Source organism: Aythya marila (assembly GCF_965140915.1).
Source record: "Aythya marila genome assembly, chromosome: 25".
NCBI classification, from domain to species: Eukaryota; Metazoa; Chordata; class Aves; order Anseriformes; family Anatidae; genus Aythya; species Aythya marila.
This window is the reverse complement of record NC_139066.1, coordinates 1205174-1219760: the sequence shown is the minus strand read 5'-3', so window position 1 is coordinate 1219760 and position 14587 is coordinate 1205174. Positions and strand designations below refer to the sequence as shown.

Here is a 14587-nt window from a genome sequence, read left to right as displayed (position 1 = left end):
AGCAGGCTTTAATGTGCCTCTGAGGGGCTGCGGTGTCACAGAGGTGTCACTTTTGGTTTTTAGAGCGCCCAAGGGGAGGTGACGGACTTCCTGAGCTTCTACACGCTGCCCTCCACCATCATGAACCACCCAACTCACAAGAGTCTGAAAGCTGCTTACTCCTTCTACAACGTTCACACCAAGACGCCTCTCATTGACCTCATGAGCGATGCTCTCATCCTCGCAAAGTCGGTGAGCGCTGGCGGAGCAGCGTGGTGGGGCCGGGCAGGTTGGGAGCGGGGCCGTGGAGCACTGGGCAGCTCCCCACGAGCATTTCCTATCGCCTGGCTGCTCCTGGGTTTGTGGGGAGGGCTGGCAGTGGGGTAGGGCTTGTACGTCCCCCCCAGGGCTGTGCAAAGCCAAATCCTGCAATGTCTGCAACCCAAACAGCCTGAGCCTGTGAGGTCAGGGCACAAAGGTGGCGCTGAGCTGAGCTCAGGGTGCCCACTCGGTTCTTAGAGCAAACAATATTGCCATGTTACCTACAGATACGTACAGTATGTCTGATATCTACAGACATATGGCAATAGGTACAGATATAACTTGGAACACCAGTGCCATGTTCATCCCCAGCACCCTCACTCCCTCCTTCTGGGGGCGCAGAGCTGGGCCAGAGAGGGGGCAGGCAGCACGCACAGAGGAGGAAGGCTGCCCAGCGTGTAAGCAGGTGGGGCTGATGGCCTTGTCTTGCCTCTGCAGAAAGGATTCGACGTCTTCAATGCACTGGATCTCATGGAAAACAAAACCTTCCTGGAGAAGCTGAAGTTTGGGATCGGGGACGGGAACCTGCAGTATTACCTGTACAATTGGAAGTGTCCCAGCATGGCACCAGAGAAGGTGAGAGCCTTGTGGGGTCCGGCAAGCATGCGGGACGGGGTCTCATCCCCACGGAGCCCCCAGGGAGATGAACAGGCTGCCGGTGCTGGGCACTGCCTCTTCGCCTTGCAGGGATCCTTGGGATCCTGCCCGCGGGCTGCCACATCCTTGCCGTGCGAGCACAAGGGTTTGCCCTCACACACGCCCGCTCCCAGGCCAGCTGCTGTCTGCTGCAAAGCTGCACTCAGTAACATGAATCCCATGACACCACGTGCTCCTCTCCACCGTCCCCAGTGTGTCTGCACCGGGGTGGCCCTGGAGAAGAGCACCCATCTCCCCAGGCCCATTTTACGTTTGCACTGGTGCAGCCCCGGAGTGGTTCAGGGTCCTTAACCCCACACACATCTGCGCTGGTGACCTCTGTACAAGGAGGCAAGGTACAGAGAGGAAACAGGGAGCTAAGGCTGTGAAGGGGCAAAGGGCTGCAGGTTCACAGATGTAACACCAGTGGTTGCAGCAGTCACTTCTCCATAGCCTGCAGGTGGTTGCTGTGCCCCTGAGCCCATGCAGGGCTGGGTGTCCTCCTGCAGCCTGTGTGTCAGTGTCTGCCATGGCACGGAGGGACACAACGAACAAGAGCCCCCTGGAGGGAACAGGCGCTCCCAAGGGCCGTCGGGTTGCACTGTGAGGGACCCCACGATGATGGGGGCTCTGCAAGCGTGGCACCCACAGCGTGGGTGCTGCACTGCCCCCACGGCCAGCAGCCTGCTCCCCGCCCCGCCACTCTGAGCACTTGCAGGTGCTTGTAGCTCTGTCCGTAGACTTCATGGCTGCTCTGGGCCATTTTAGGCAGCATCTCCACCCTGAAGGCATTGTGGCTCAGCATCTGTCCCATTCACAGCTGTGGAGAGGCTGGAGCTTGAAAGCCAGCAGCTGCAGCACTCGTGTCCGTGCTGCATCGCGACAGCAGGCGAATACTGCTGGCACTCTCTGGGAGAGTTGGTGAAGCCAGTTTCTGTCTATGTCATGCAGAAAGCAGGAGAGCCCTGCAGACAGGTAGCCAGAGGTGTGAGGTCCGACAGGTTGACTAATGCCTGGAATTAAGTATTTCTGTGGCCTTCTCCAGCTGAGGCGTCTGGGTTGCTGTCCCAGCGGTTCTGAGTCACGCAGCACCCGCAGGTTACAAATCCACGCTCTTCAAAGCAGCTTTGCTCTGTCACTGAGCCTTCTGAAGAGCTCTCAGAGGTTGCTGGGAGGCTTAAGCAACTCCTCCCCTCGCCGAGAGCGCTGATGGGTTTGGAGCCTGGGTCTGAGCCCGACCCTGCGCTGCAGGCACATCCCTGGGACAGCCACCAGCTCATCCGTCCTGCGGCGGCCAGGGAGCGCCCAGCGTGCCAGCTGCCTGCAGGGGGACCTGTCAGGAAGCAGCTTCTCCCAAATCTATTGTTATTAGCTTAGAGATAACCTTGACTAGCAAATCAAATCACCCCAGCTGCTGGAGCCCTGGAGCTCTGTGCTTTGTACAGCTCTCTGCTGTCCTCGCTCTCGCAGAGCATCCAGGCTTGTCATGCAGCTGTGAGCTGCGGAGCTGGGGCAGACCCCAGGCCTTGGTCACCTCCCCAGATCTGAGGGACTGTGTGCACACAGCATGCTCGGCTAGCCAGCAGGGAGCTGCCTGCAGCTCTCATTGGTCTCAAATCTCCTAGCGCTGGTAGCGAACGGAGCAGAGCCCCCCAGCAGGCGTGGCGAGGGAGCTGCATCCGACCGGAGCCGGGTGTGGGGCTGCAGCCACTCGTGCTCGGGCGCTGCCTGACCCGCGTCTCCTCCGTTGGCTCCGCAGGTCGGACTGGTGTTGCAGTAAGCGAACCCGACGAGGAGAGCGCAGCGCCGCGGAGGAGCCTGGCCCAGCAGAGGGGCTGCCCTCGCTGCTTCTGCCAAAACCGGAGCCGCGTGCGGAGCGGTGGGAGCGAGCCAGCCACGCAGACACCGGCTGATTTTAACGACTGCATCACGCAGCGCCGGCCACGGCTCCCCCAGCGCCGGCAGTGGTCTCCTTTGTTTTGATTTAATTGCATCCTCGTAAAGACGTGATCAAGGGAATGTAACTGCTGAAACTAGCTCATGATTGGCATATAATGGAGTTAACGGGTGAATAATAAAAGTATATATTATATATATTTTAAATCTTTCCTGTTCCAAACTGACACGAGCGCATTCATCTGCTGAAGGTCACCACCTGGTCGCTGGACCGTGACTTTTCTCGACGAGAAGCCGGGCTGATGGAGGTAGATGCTTGGCGTGCCGGGCTTTTCCCTGCGCAGAGCTGTGCGCGTCCCGCCCCAGCAGATGAGCGAGGTGTTTCCTCCTGAAGCGCTGCCACCGCTTCAGCACCGACACGGCGGAGCACTGGGCTGGTATCGGCGCGGTGCCGTGGCAGGGCTGCAGCGCTCTCCTGCGGCTCTGTCCCCGTGCTCGGCCGTCTCCATCTGCTCCCTCCTCTGTTTAACTCGGTCCTTGCTGGCCCAGCTCTGCCGCAAGTGCATGGAAAGGGAGGATGGTGCCGTCCCTCCCTGCAGTCCTGGGAGCACCTCGATATTTGTTTTTAAGGGCTATTTGTGCAAGCAATGCCTTGTCCCTTCTCCCCAGCCTTGGAGACTCAAAACCTCTCTGCTCAATGGGGCAAGTGCTAAACGGAGAAGCAGCAACTCCCAAAGACCTGGGGGACCCGGATCCTTGCCACTCTCGGAGCATGTCCTGTGCACCCAGCTCTGCTCGAACTCCGGGGTGCTCCCCCTCTGCTGCCCCAGGTGGCACCAGGGCCGCATGGTGCCTGCTGCATCTCCTCTGCCGCACCTCGAGGTGCCCCGCTCGGCTGCTGTGCTGTCCACGCTGGTTTTCTGAATCGCTGAAATGCAACGCGCATGCCACTGATTGCCCTGTGACGTGCCATCAGCCTTCCCTGGGGGGTCAGCCTCTCCAACCACCCCAGTGCCTCTTCCACCAGGCTCATCATTGTGTGCTGCGGGAGCCTCAGAGGTGAAGGGAACATTTTCTTCCATGGAAACCCTCTAGACCGTAAGACATCTTTGAAAACCAACCCCTGAGAAGCTTGCTGCAAACCCCAGCCCTGCTGCGAAGCTCAGCGCTGCCTCTTCCAGGAAATGCTGCAGGCACTGGGACTCAGCGTGGGGAAGGAGCAGGGTAGGCTGCCTGTCCCCATGCTGCTGGTAGCCAGAGGGGGCTGCGCTGTCACCACAGCACGATGGTGCAGCCCTTGTGGTTTGTCTCTGCTCCCCGGTACTGTCAGCTCGCCTGTTTCCATCGCTCCGAGATGCTCTTGATCTCCATGCCAAAGGTTTCCAAAGCTGCACGCAAAGCCAACGCCCATCTATGCACTCCCAGTGTCCTTGTCCCCCTGCGCGCTGTGGCTCTTGTGCCCCATGGCACGTCCCTGCCCCATGGGCATCTGTTTGCCTACCCCAGCCTGGGCCGATTTGGCTTCAGTGGTGGACCAGGAGCCACCATGCCCCTGCTGCCAGCACTGCTGCAGCCCGGTGCACAGGGTCCTGTCGCCTATGCAAGCACCTCTGAGTCCCCTCCTGCTCCCCACAGAGCTGGGGGCCACCCCACAGTGGTGACAGGGGGACACCAACCATGAGGGCAGTGGAGCCAGGAGCCATGGGGCTTTTGGGGGCTGTGGGACCATGGGGCGAGCGAAACCTGGCTCCAACCAGCTCCTAGTTGGGAGGACATCAGAAAAGGGGGCTCCCACCATCTCCTCCTGCTGCCCATGGCCACCAAAGCCACCCTTGCAGATGCCAGCAGGTGACAAGGACGCCGGGCAGGCTCTGTTAAAATAAACCTTTATTCGACTCGCTTGACAGCCGGGTATCGATCTCTGCCCATCGCCAGTACTCGAGCACAGATCCGAACGCAGCCGGCCCTGTGTTCGTCGCTGAGCCAAGCAGAGGCTCAGTACCACGGCTGTGGTGGCAGTGTCAGGGTCCCCTTGGGGACCTCGTGGTGGCAGGCACCACCCCCACAGCCCAAGGGGCCAGGATCAAGCATGGCTGGGGCTGGTGATGTTTGCGGGGGGGTTGCTGTCACTCTTCGTGCCCCCAGAGCCGTGCTGGGCTGGTGGTGGCCTGGCCACCCTGTCCTGGCTGTCACAGTGTCCCTGTCCCCATGACGGGAAGAGCAGGGTGTGCAGATGGGGTGGCACCATGGGACCCAAACAGGGTCCCCGAATCCCACAGGGACCCCAACCCGCCCTGCTGGCACCCTGCCCAGCTGGCACCCTGTCCCACACATGGGCGAGCGGTGTCCCCAGCCTGTCTCCGTGCCCCGTGCAGGGAGCGGGGCATCCACGGCGCGGGCGGGTGCCCAGCCCCACACAGGGGCACCTCGACCCCACGTGCAGCATGGGCTGGGGACGTGGCGTCCCCCCTCACCGCAGCCACGGGGACCTCAGTGGCGCTTGCATTTAACGTGCACGAAGAGCGTGGCGGGGGACAGGGACGCCCCGTCCTTGGAGAGCAGGTGGATGTGGCGATACCCTGGGGACAGAGCTGGGCTGAGCGGGGGGCGCGGGGCCGTTCCCCCCAAAGCCCAGCAGCGGGGCGCGGGCGCCCACCCACCTTCCCGCATGCTGGCCAGGGGCAGGGTGAACTGCCCCACGAAGTCGTTGCAGGAGGTGCTGTCGTGGTCCTCCACCACGAAGCGCACCAGCGCCAGCTCGGGCGCCTGCAGCTGGAAGGTCAGCGTCTCCTCCCAGCGTGGGTTGAAGCCTGTGGCACCGTGTCAGGGTGGGCACGGCCACCGCGGCCAACGGCCACCCCGGGCACGGGACCAGCTCGTCACGCCGCCGCCGTGCTCGCCCCAACTGGGTTTGGGTCTTTGGTGGCTCGGGTGTCACCCCAGGGTGGGGTGTGGGGGGAGTGAGGGAATGGGGGAGGCACTGGGGGTGGTATGCTGGGGTATACTGGAAGGAATGGGGTTCATGCTGGGATATACTGGGTGGAATGGGATCACAATGGGAGCAGGCTGGCGCGTACTGGAGGGAATGATGGTGACACTGGGACTGGGCTGCGGTATACCAGGGGAATGGGACTGACATTTGGGCCAGGCTGGGGTATACTGGGGGAGTGATGGTGACACTGGGAGCAGGCTGAGGTACACGGGGGGAACGTTGGTGACAATGGGGATAGGCTGGGGTATAGTGGCAGGAAGGGGGGGCCATACCGGGAGCAGGCTGAGCTGTACTGGGTGGGATGGGGATGACAAGAGAGACCAGCAAGGCAGTGCTGATGGAAATGGGAGTGACACCGGGACCAGACTGGAGTATACTGGACAGGAGGAGGAAGCAGAACTGGGAGGACTGGGATGCCCTGGGTACCAGCTCAGCCTGGGGCGCACAGAGGACCTCTGGGCCATGGAGGACCCCCCACCCCTGGGTGCCCCGGGGCCCGGCCGTGCTCACCGTTGTTGCTCCTGTAGCCGGTTTGCTGCTTGCTGCAGTCGGCCGGCACACCGTGGATCTCCACCCGCACGAAGGGGTCCACGATGGAGCTGCGCTTCTCCTGGTTCAGCTTGGGCAGCTGCTGGGCCGTGATGACCTGCGGGCCAGAGGGTGCAGGGGGCTGGCGGCATGGCAGGGACGGTGGCCTCGGGGGAAGGGACAAGGGTGGCACATGGCTGGGAGCGGGGACAGGGCTGGTGTCCCCCAGGAGATGGGCAGCACCTGGGTGGGCATTGGGATGGGGTCAGCGCCACGCAGGGGCAGGGATGTGGGTGGTTCTCAGAGAGATGCAAGGACAGCACCAGTGTCCCCAGAAGAGAGGTGGGTGGCACCTGGCTGGGCATGGGGTTGGTGTCACCCAGGAGAAGGGAGCTGGGAAGCGCCTGGCTGGGCATGGGGTTGGCATTGGTGTCACCCAGCGGGGCTGCAGGTGGCACCCACGCTGGCAGGAGGGGGGGACGCTCACCCTGATGTGCAGCACGAGGCAGCGGGGGCCCTCGACGTGGGGGCTGCGCAGGAAGGGGGGCTTCAGCACGTAGCCACAGCACCCATTGCCCAGGAAGCGCCCGGCGTTCAGGTCCATCTCGTAGCCCGGCGTCTGGAAGTTGAGAGCCACTGCGGGGACAGGGACGAGGACGGGGACAGGGGCATCACGCTGGATGCTGGGCCCAGGGGTGCAGGTTTGGGGGTGCCCAAGGGTTCTGGGGGCTCACCCAGCTGGCAGCCGGCGTTCCACATCTCCTGGGGGTTGTAGTTGGAGGAGTTCATCTTCAGCCCCAGCGGGTAGACGCGGCTGAGCTGCCGGGCGTTGTAGCGCACGAACGCCGGGCCTGGAGGGCACCAGCTGAGCAGGGCAGGGGCCGCAGCACCCATGGGTGCCACGCGTCCTGCCCACACCCCTGTGCCAGGGGACGCTCGCAGACCCTGCCCAGCCAGCTGGGCGCAGACCTCAAATCTTGGCCTGGACCCCAAAACCTGACCCCAACCTCAGACCTTGAACACGGATCCTGACCCTGGACCTTGGCTGCAGACCCCAGGCCCTGAGCCTGAGCCCAAAGCCCAGGCCCTGGCCCCAGATACTCCCCCAATGTCACATCCCAAGCTCTGACCTTCAAACCAGAGCCCCCAGCCCCACCAGTCCTGAGCTGGCTGTGGCCGGTGTGTCCCCAACCCAAGAAGCCACCTCAATGGCAGGGCCCAGAGCATCCCCACCGGGTCCAGCCCTGACCCGTGTCCTGGTGTGGCTCCGTCCATGTCCCTGTCCCCATCCCCGTCCCCATCTTGCTGCCCTCACCAGCCTCCTTGATGAGCCTCCGGGCCTTCCTCTCGCTGAAGGAGGACATCTCGCAGGGCCGGGGGTGTTGCAGGGCCTGGGCCAGGCCAGGGAAGGGCACGGCCTGGCAGTACACCACCACCGCCGACAGCTCTGGGGCCACCTGCGACGCGTCCTTGGCCTGCAGGAGCCACCGTGGCATCAGGGCCACCAGCAGCCACCTGCCTGAGGGTCCTCAGAGCCCCCACACCGCTGGCGCTGAGACCAAAAAGGCTATGGAGGCTACCACAGTGATGGAGAACCTGAGGCATCAGAGACCTCCAAGGCGATGGAGACCCCAAAGCGATGGACAAGCCAATATATCAGAGACCCCAAGGAGATGGAGAACCTGAGGTGATGGACAGCCCAAAGCAACGGGGAACTTGAGGTGATGCAGACCTCAAGGTGGTGGAGACCACGAGGTGATGGAAAACCAAGGCAATGGAGAACCCTCCCCAAGGCAATGGAGACTGCGAGGTGATGGACGCCCCAAGGTGATGAAGACCCAAGGCCATGGTGTTCCCAAGAACATCCCAGAAATTGAGCACCAGACCCCACAGGGCAAGAGAGGCACCACCGGGGGTTCCCCAAGCTGGGCAGTGACAGCCGCTCGCCCCCCGTGGCCCCCACCCGCCTCCAGCACCCAACCCACCTGCAGCGGTTGGATCTCCTGCAGCGACTGGAAGAGGAGAGAGCGAGGCTGTGCTGGGGACACCGCAGTGCTCACCTGCCCAGCACAGCCCCAGGAGAGCCCCTTACCCGCTGGCTGCTTCTCTCCTGCAGCCTCTCCTCCTCCTCCTCTTCTTCCTCCACTTCCTCCTCCTCTTCTTTCTTCTCCTCCTCTTCCTCCTCTTCCTCAGGGTCGGGGGTGGCGGTGACACCCCGGGGCTCACCCCACGGCTCTGGCAGCTTCTTGCCCTTCACCAGGACCTTCCCCTTCAGCTGCTGCAGGACAAAGGGCCGAGCTCAGGGCGGGCCGGGGACACGGGGATGCGGCGGCAGGCGGGGTGGCCTCACCTCTGGGGACGGGAGGTTGTCGGGGTCCTGCCCGTCCAGCGGCTGCGTTAGCAGCATGTCCCCAAGGATGGCCTTCATGTGCCGGGCCATGGTGGCCTGCTGCTCCAGCCCGCAGTGGTTCTCCAGGGAGAGGATGACGGGGTAGGGCGATCGCTGGGGACGGGAACAGGGATGGGAACAGGGACAGGGACAGGCAGCGCTGAGCACCCGGCACCCAGCACCCACCCCGGGGCTACCAGCGCCGGCCTCACCTTGAAGGCGTAATCGCGGATGCTCTCGATGACATCGCGGAAGAGGATTTTGGAGGTGAGCGTGTGGCCGTGGTAGATGATGGGCTCCCCGTCGGCACCTTCCCAGCAGTCCAGCTCCACGCAGCGGCAGCCCGTCATCAACGCCCTGCCACCGCGCCGCCGCCAGGTGAGTCCCTGCGCCACCCGCAGCGACCCCGCCGTGCCCACGGGCACCTCACGGCACCCACCTGACGTAGGCTTCGGTGCTGCTGGTGCCGCCGATCTGGTTGTGGGTCAGGTAGGTGTTGTGGGAGGAGGAGATGAAGTAGTGGCACAGGGGCTGGCTCATGTCCTGGTGCACCTTGGTGTGCTCCTGGTTGAGGATGTCACCGGCGGCCGAGAGCAGGTACATCATGAAGCCGTCCAGCATCATCAGGTCCTGCTGCCTGGCTGAGGGACGCAGCAGAGGGGAGTCGCAGAGGGCTGGCATGCAGCCGGCAGGGTGGCCCCGCATGCATTGTCCCCATGTGGGTGTCCCCTGTCTCCTGGCAGTGCCATGTTCACCCCAGGCCCGGTGCTGTGGCACCCAGGGAACATGCGAGTCTCCTTGGGTGTGCCATGCCCACCCTGATGTCCTCCATCCGCCTCTGCCTCGACCACCCTGGACCTGGCATGGTGGCACCCACAAGATATGGAAGTTCCCTGTCCCCACCCCAACGTCCCCCATTTTGATAGCACCCCCAGGCCTCGTACTGCAGTACCCAGAGGACACAAATGTCCCCTTGGTGTCCCATCGCTGCCCAATAGCCCCAGGCAGCGCCACATCCACCCTGGGGCTGGCATCTCAGCTCCCATAGGAAATGGAGGTTTTGTGTCCACCCAGATGTCCCCTGTCCTGATAGCACCATGCCCACCTGGCGTCATACACCCAGGGGATGTGGAGGTCCCCTTGATGTCCCACCTCCACTCAGATGTCCCATGTCCTGCTGGTGACATGGAGACGACTGTCCCCGCCCTGCTGTCCCCCGTCCCTGTGCTGTGCCACATTCTCTGTGGGACCGGCACTATGGCACTAAGGACGTGGAGGTCCCTTTGGTGTCCACCTCCACCCGTATGTGTTGGCGCACTGCCACCCGGTGCCACCACAAGGGAAGGACCAGAGGGACACAGAGCCACGCACCCCAGCCCTGGAGAGCCTTGTGCTCACCTGGGGGACACCACCACGTCCCCCCCATGAGCTGCCACCCCTTTTGCTCCACACCCAGGCCACCCGCCAAGCTTGCCGTCCTCATCGTGGGACATCCCCGTCCCTACCCTTCTCGTTGAGCTCGTGGGCGTGGATGATGGCGCGGGCCTGGCGCAGGGTGGCCTCCTCGCCCTGGTCACGCAGGAACTCGCGCAGCTCCTCGGCCGACAGCACGCAGTCCTCGCCCGAGTAGTGCCCGAAGAGCTCCTCCAGCTCCGGCCGCCGCAGCAGCCGCCGGCAGAACTCCTCCAGCTCCCGGCCCTCCAGCCGCTCGTCGCCCGAGCGGTCGCACTCCTGATGGGACCACGGCCCGGCCTCAGGGACCGTCCCCTCGGCCAGACCCACCCAGGCTGGGAGTCTGTGTGATGAGTTTGGGGGTCTCGGCTACCTGCCAGGGGGCTTGGGGATGCATAGTGGGTGTCCCCTCTGTGTCCCCCCCCCGCCCTCTGTCACCTGGAGCACGCGGGTCACATCCCTGCTGTGTCCCCACAGTCCCTATGCCCCCCAAGCTCAGGATGGAGCCAAGCAGAGCGCCGTGCCTCAGTTTCCCTAGGGGTAAAGGGCCCTGGGGAGGTGCTGCTGTCCCCAGAGAGCCACCTGGGGAGGTGTCACACCCTGGGGACCAATGGAGCCATGTGAGGACAGCGTGGGGACAGCTCCCATCATGACAGGACCTAGACATTGGCAGCGCTCAGGGTGCCACGAGTTTGACAGTCCTCTGCATTGGGCAGGGAAGGAGCCAGGGTGCCCTCAGCCAGGTGACAGTGGGCGACGGGGCACAGGGTGGGTACCTTGAAGAGCTTGTAGGCGTAGATGTCGTTCATGTCGATGTTGATCATCCGCAGCATGCTCTTCACCTCCTGGAAGCACATCTTGTTGTCCTTGTTCTTGTCGGCTCGCTGCAGGATGCCGTGGATCCAGCTGCACCGTGCTAAGGAAAGCACCCTGGCCACAGCCCCGGGCTGTCCGTGGGCTGTCCCCACACCGTGCCCCGCTGTCCCACAGAGGATACTGGTCGAGCTTCTCCCGCTGGTTCATGGCCTGCAGCCGCGCCATCAGCTTGGTGAGCCCCTGCACCCAGTGCTGGGCGTCCTCCTCGCCCCGCGCCGCCAGGTCGAGGTTCTTGCGCTTGCCCTTGAAGACGATGGTGAAGCAGTGCCGCTCGGGGAAGGAGCCGCCGTACTTGCGCAGCCCCTCCGACTGGTGGCCCTGGCGCACGCCCTCGATGTGCATCACGGAGACTGCGGGGACACGCGCTGTGACGGTCCCCACCCCGTGTGGAGGCGGCCACCGGTCCCCAGCCGAGCCGATGGCTCAGCACGGCCGTGGGATCTCCCCCACCCACCGTGCCCCAGCACCCCGCTGGCGGCCACCCCCGGTGTCCCCATGGCAGTGCCGGGTGTCCCCTCTGCTCCCCAGGGTGCTGTGGGCAGGGACCGGGCGCTCTCGGTGCAGCTGACGCTGCAGCAGTGCTGAAGCCACTAATCCCAGGCGAGACGGGGCCCAGCGGGTCCAGGCCACTGTCCCCTGCGGGGATGGGGGTGGTGACGCCAGCGGGGGGATGGCGCCGTCTCGCAGCAGTGCCAGCACTGGGCAGACGTCCCAGTGAGTGTGGAGAGAGCTGGGTGACGCCAGGGAGCGGGGACAGAGCCCGGCCAGGATGGAGCCGGGTCCCTGCGCCAGTCCCGAGGGGGAGAGCAAAGGGAGTGGGCTCTGGGGGCTCGGCTGGGGGGCACTGGGAGGCACTGGGGGCAGTGGAAGGCAATGGGCACAGTGGAAGAAACTGGGTGCACTGGGATGTGATGGGATGTACTGAGAGGCAATGGGATACACCGGGTGCACTGGGTCACAAGGGGGTGCACTGGGATGCACGGGGATGTAATGGGATGCCCTGGGAGGCAATGGGTACACTGCGAGGCAATGGGATACACTGGGTGCACTGGGACACACTGGAATGCATTGAGATGTACTGGAAGGCACTGGGATGCACTGGGTGGAATGGGATGTACTGGGAGGCACTGGTCCATGGCTGGGGGCAAAGCAAGCTCAAGGAGGGGGGGGCCGTGGCTGAGTTGGGGTCCAGATCCCGGCTCCCACCCACACCCACGTGGGCTGGGGCTCTGCCCCCCTCCCCACCGCTCCCTGCAATTCGAGGCCAGCAGGACCCAGCCCGGGGACCCTGGGGACGCCCCCCCCAGCGCCAGCACCTACAGATCTGCTTGGAGGGGGCGCGCCTGAAGCGCCGCTCGAACCAGACGGTCATGCCGTCCTCCTGCAGGCGGTACAGCCGCTCCTTCGCCCGCCGCGACTTCACCTTGCGCAGCAGCGAGCCCCGCAGCATCAGCTGGATGTCCTCATCCTCCGTCAGCCCTGTGAGGGGACCGGCCCCATGGGTGCACCGGGGTGGGGGCACCGGGGGCACCGGGTGGGAATGGGGGGGGGCTCTGTGCGCATTAGAGTGTGGGTACGTGCACGGTGCAGGGCACACGAGGGGATGGGATGGGATGGGATGGGATGGGATGGGATGGGATGGGATGGGATGGGATGGGATGGCACGGGACATGACACAACAAGATGGACAGGACAGGACAACGGTTTGGGATGGAATGGGACATACATGACAGGATGTTACAATACAGATAGGACATGACAGGACAAGATGGGACAGTTTGGATGGGATAGAAAAGGGTGGATGGAACATATATGACAGGATGGGATGGAGTAGTATAGGGCAGGACAGATGGGCTGGGCTGGGCTGGGACGGGACTGGACAGGATGGGACAGGCTGGGACAGGACAGGACAGGACGGGACGGGACAGGACAGGACGGGACGGGATGTGACAAGCCACTGCCATCAGCCCAATTTGGGCACTGCAGGGCCGGGACAGGGCACGGCAGCGGTCACGGAGCCCAGCCCTCGGGCCAGGGCTGCTGGATCCCAGCAAAGCCGCCCAAATCCGGTGTGGGATTGCTGGCAGCAGGCGGGCCCTCACCCGTCCCCTGCAGCCCCAACCGCGCCCCCGGGGCTGGCGGGGACCACGTGGCGGTGACGGTCCCTGCCCGGACGGGGCTGTGACCAGGCTGGGCACAATGACGGGGTGGCCTCGGGGGACCTGCACACCCACAGCCTCACCACCAGGACTTTTCCGTCCATTCTCCATGAAAGTTATTTCCTCCTCCTTTTTTTTTTTTTTTCAGTTGTTTTGTTGGGTTTTTTTGCAACCATTCTTGGAGAACGGCCCCAGTGACTGTGCCCCCGCGCCCTTCAGGAATGCTCCTCCTGGGGTGGGAAACGGCAGTTTCGGGTCCCTGAGCTGGCCACAGCCTCGGGGACACGGCCACCATCGCTGCCACCACCTCCTGTGACACCTCCTGGGGGATCTGTCCCTGTCCCCATCGGGCCACGTCCTCGCCTGGCAGCGGCAGCCCGCACATGAGCCACAGCCGGGGGCCAGGAGCTGACCACGCCGTGGGAGGACGTGTGGGTGCGGGGACATACAGACGGGCAGGGCTGCAGGCTGTAGGGCTGCAGGGACGCCTGCACATACAGGTGCAGCCATGCGAGGACACACGGACGCATGGACGGACGGACGGACGGGTGCACTGATGCAGGGACACCCAGACAGCCGGGCACCAGGACGCACGGACACGCGCCTGAAGCCACTGGAGCCAAGCTCCTGCCCCGACACCCGCGACAAGACCCAAACCAGGACCCCCCCCCCATGTGGGGCCATACCCAGCCCCCTGCCGCCACCCCAAGCCCCCAGCCCATTGTCCCCCTGTGTCCCACGGGACAGGCACTGGTCACCCAGAGGGGGTGGCACGGGGGTGACGAGGGCTCTGTCCCCTTCTGCTTGCAGTGGGGACCCCCCCCGGCAATAGGGACCCCCCCAGCCATGGGGACACCCCTGGCAATGGGGAGCCTCCGACCGCGGGGACCCCAAAATCACGGTGACCCCCCCCACCGCGGGGACCTCGCCCACCTTTGGGGACACCGCCCAACCGGGGACCCTCGCTGCCGCGGGGGGTAGGGGGGATAACGGGACAGTACGGGACAGTACGGGACCCTCCCCCGCTGCCCCCCCCGGCCCTCACCCATCTTCCTGAAGGCTCTGCCGGCTCGGCGGGGGCCACCGGCCCCGTCCGGGGGGGGCCGGGGCTGCTCGGGGCCGGGACGCGCCCTCCGCCCGCAGATCATGGCGAGGGCCCGGTGCTGCCGGTGTCCGCCGGGCCCCCGGGGCTCCCCCCCCCCGGGCTGGGCGGAGGCGGCGGGGAGGGGACGGGACGGGACGGGAGGGGAGGGGAAGGGCGGCCCCGCCGGGACCGGGGCCCGGAGTGGGGAAGGGCCGGGAGGGGCCCGGGAGGCGTAACCCGGCCGGGAGGAGGGGGCAGCGGGAGGGGGCCGGGGG

General features: G+C 64.5%; 2 protein-coding genes across 5 annotated transcripts in view; one reads left to right on the top strand and one right to left on the bottom strand.

The window, feature by feature from the left end:
- The window catches only part of NMT1 (N-myristoyltransferase 1), a 17976-nt gene extending 14928 nt beyond the window's left edge, over positions 1-3048 (top strand). The window contains exons 10-12 of the mRNA XM_082779312.1: positions 64-231; positions 739-876; positions 2696-3048. Coding sequence (XP_082635438.1) covers positions 64-231; positions 739-876; positions 2696-2716 — 327 coding nt within the window. The 3' untranslated portion in view covers positions 2717-3048. The remainder of the gene's footprint in view (positions 1-63; positions 232-738; positions 877-2695) is intronic.
- The window catches only part of PLCD3 (phospholipase C delta 3), a 15733-nt gene extending 1317 nt beyond the window's left edge, over positions 1-14416 (bottom strand). The window contains exons 1-16 of one of the 4 annotated variants that reach the window (XM_082779309.1): positions 14274-14416; positions 12390-12548; positions 11191-11419; positions 10970-11099; positions 10247-10472; positions 9181-9382; positions 8954-9098; positions 8703-8855; positions 8445-8627; positions 8338-8364; positions 7668-7827; positions 7087-7203; positions 6840-6988; positions 6335-6470; positions 5493-5642; positions 4711-5411 (exon numbers count right to left, since the gene is read on the bottom strand). In XM_082779309.1, coding sequence (XP_082635435.1) covers positions 5323-5411; positions 5493-5642; positions 6335-6470; positions 6840-6988; positions 7087-7203; positions 7668-7827; positions 8338-8364; positions 8445-8627; positions 8703-8855; positions 8954-9098; positions 9181-9382; positions 10247-10472; positions 10970-11099; positions 11191-11419; positions 12390-12548; positions 14274-14376 — 2358 coding nt within the window. In that variant the 5' untranslated portion in view covers positions 14377-14416 and the 3' untranslated portion in view covers positions 4711-5322. Of the gene's footprint in view, positions 1-4710; positions 5412-5492; positions 5643-6334; positions 6471-6839; positions 6989-7086; positions 7204-7667; positions 7828-8337; positions 8365-8444; positions 8631-8702; positions 8856-8953; positions 9099-9180; positions 9383-10246; positions 10473-10969; positions 11100-11190; positions 11420-12389; positions 12549-13311; positions 13872-14273 lie in introns of those variants that run through there. The other 3 variants (XM_082779308.1, XM_082779310.1, XM_082779311.1) reach the window with 3 other exon arrangements.
- Positions 14417-14587: the final 171 nt, after the last annotated feature.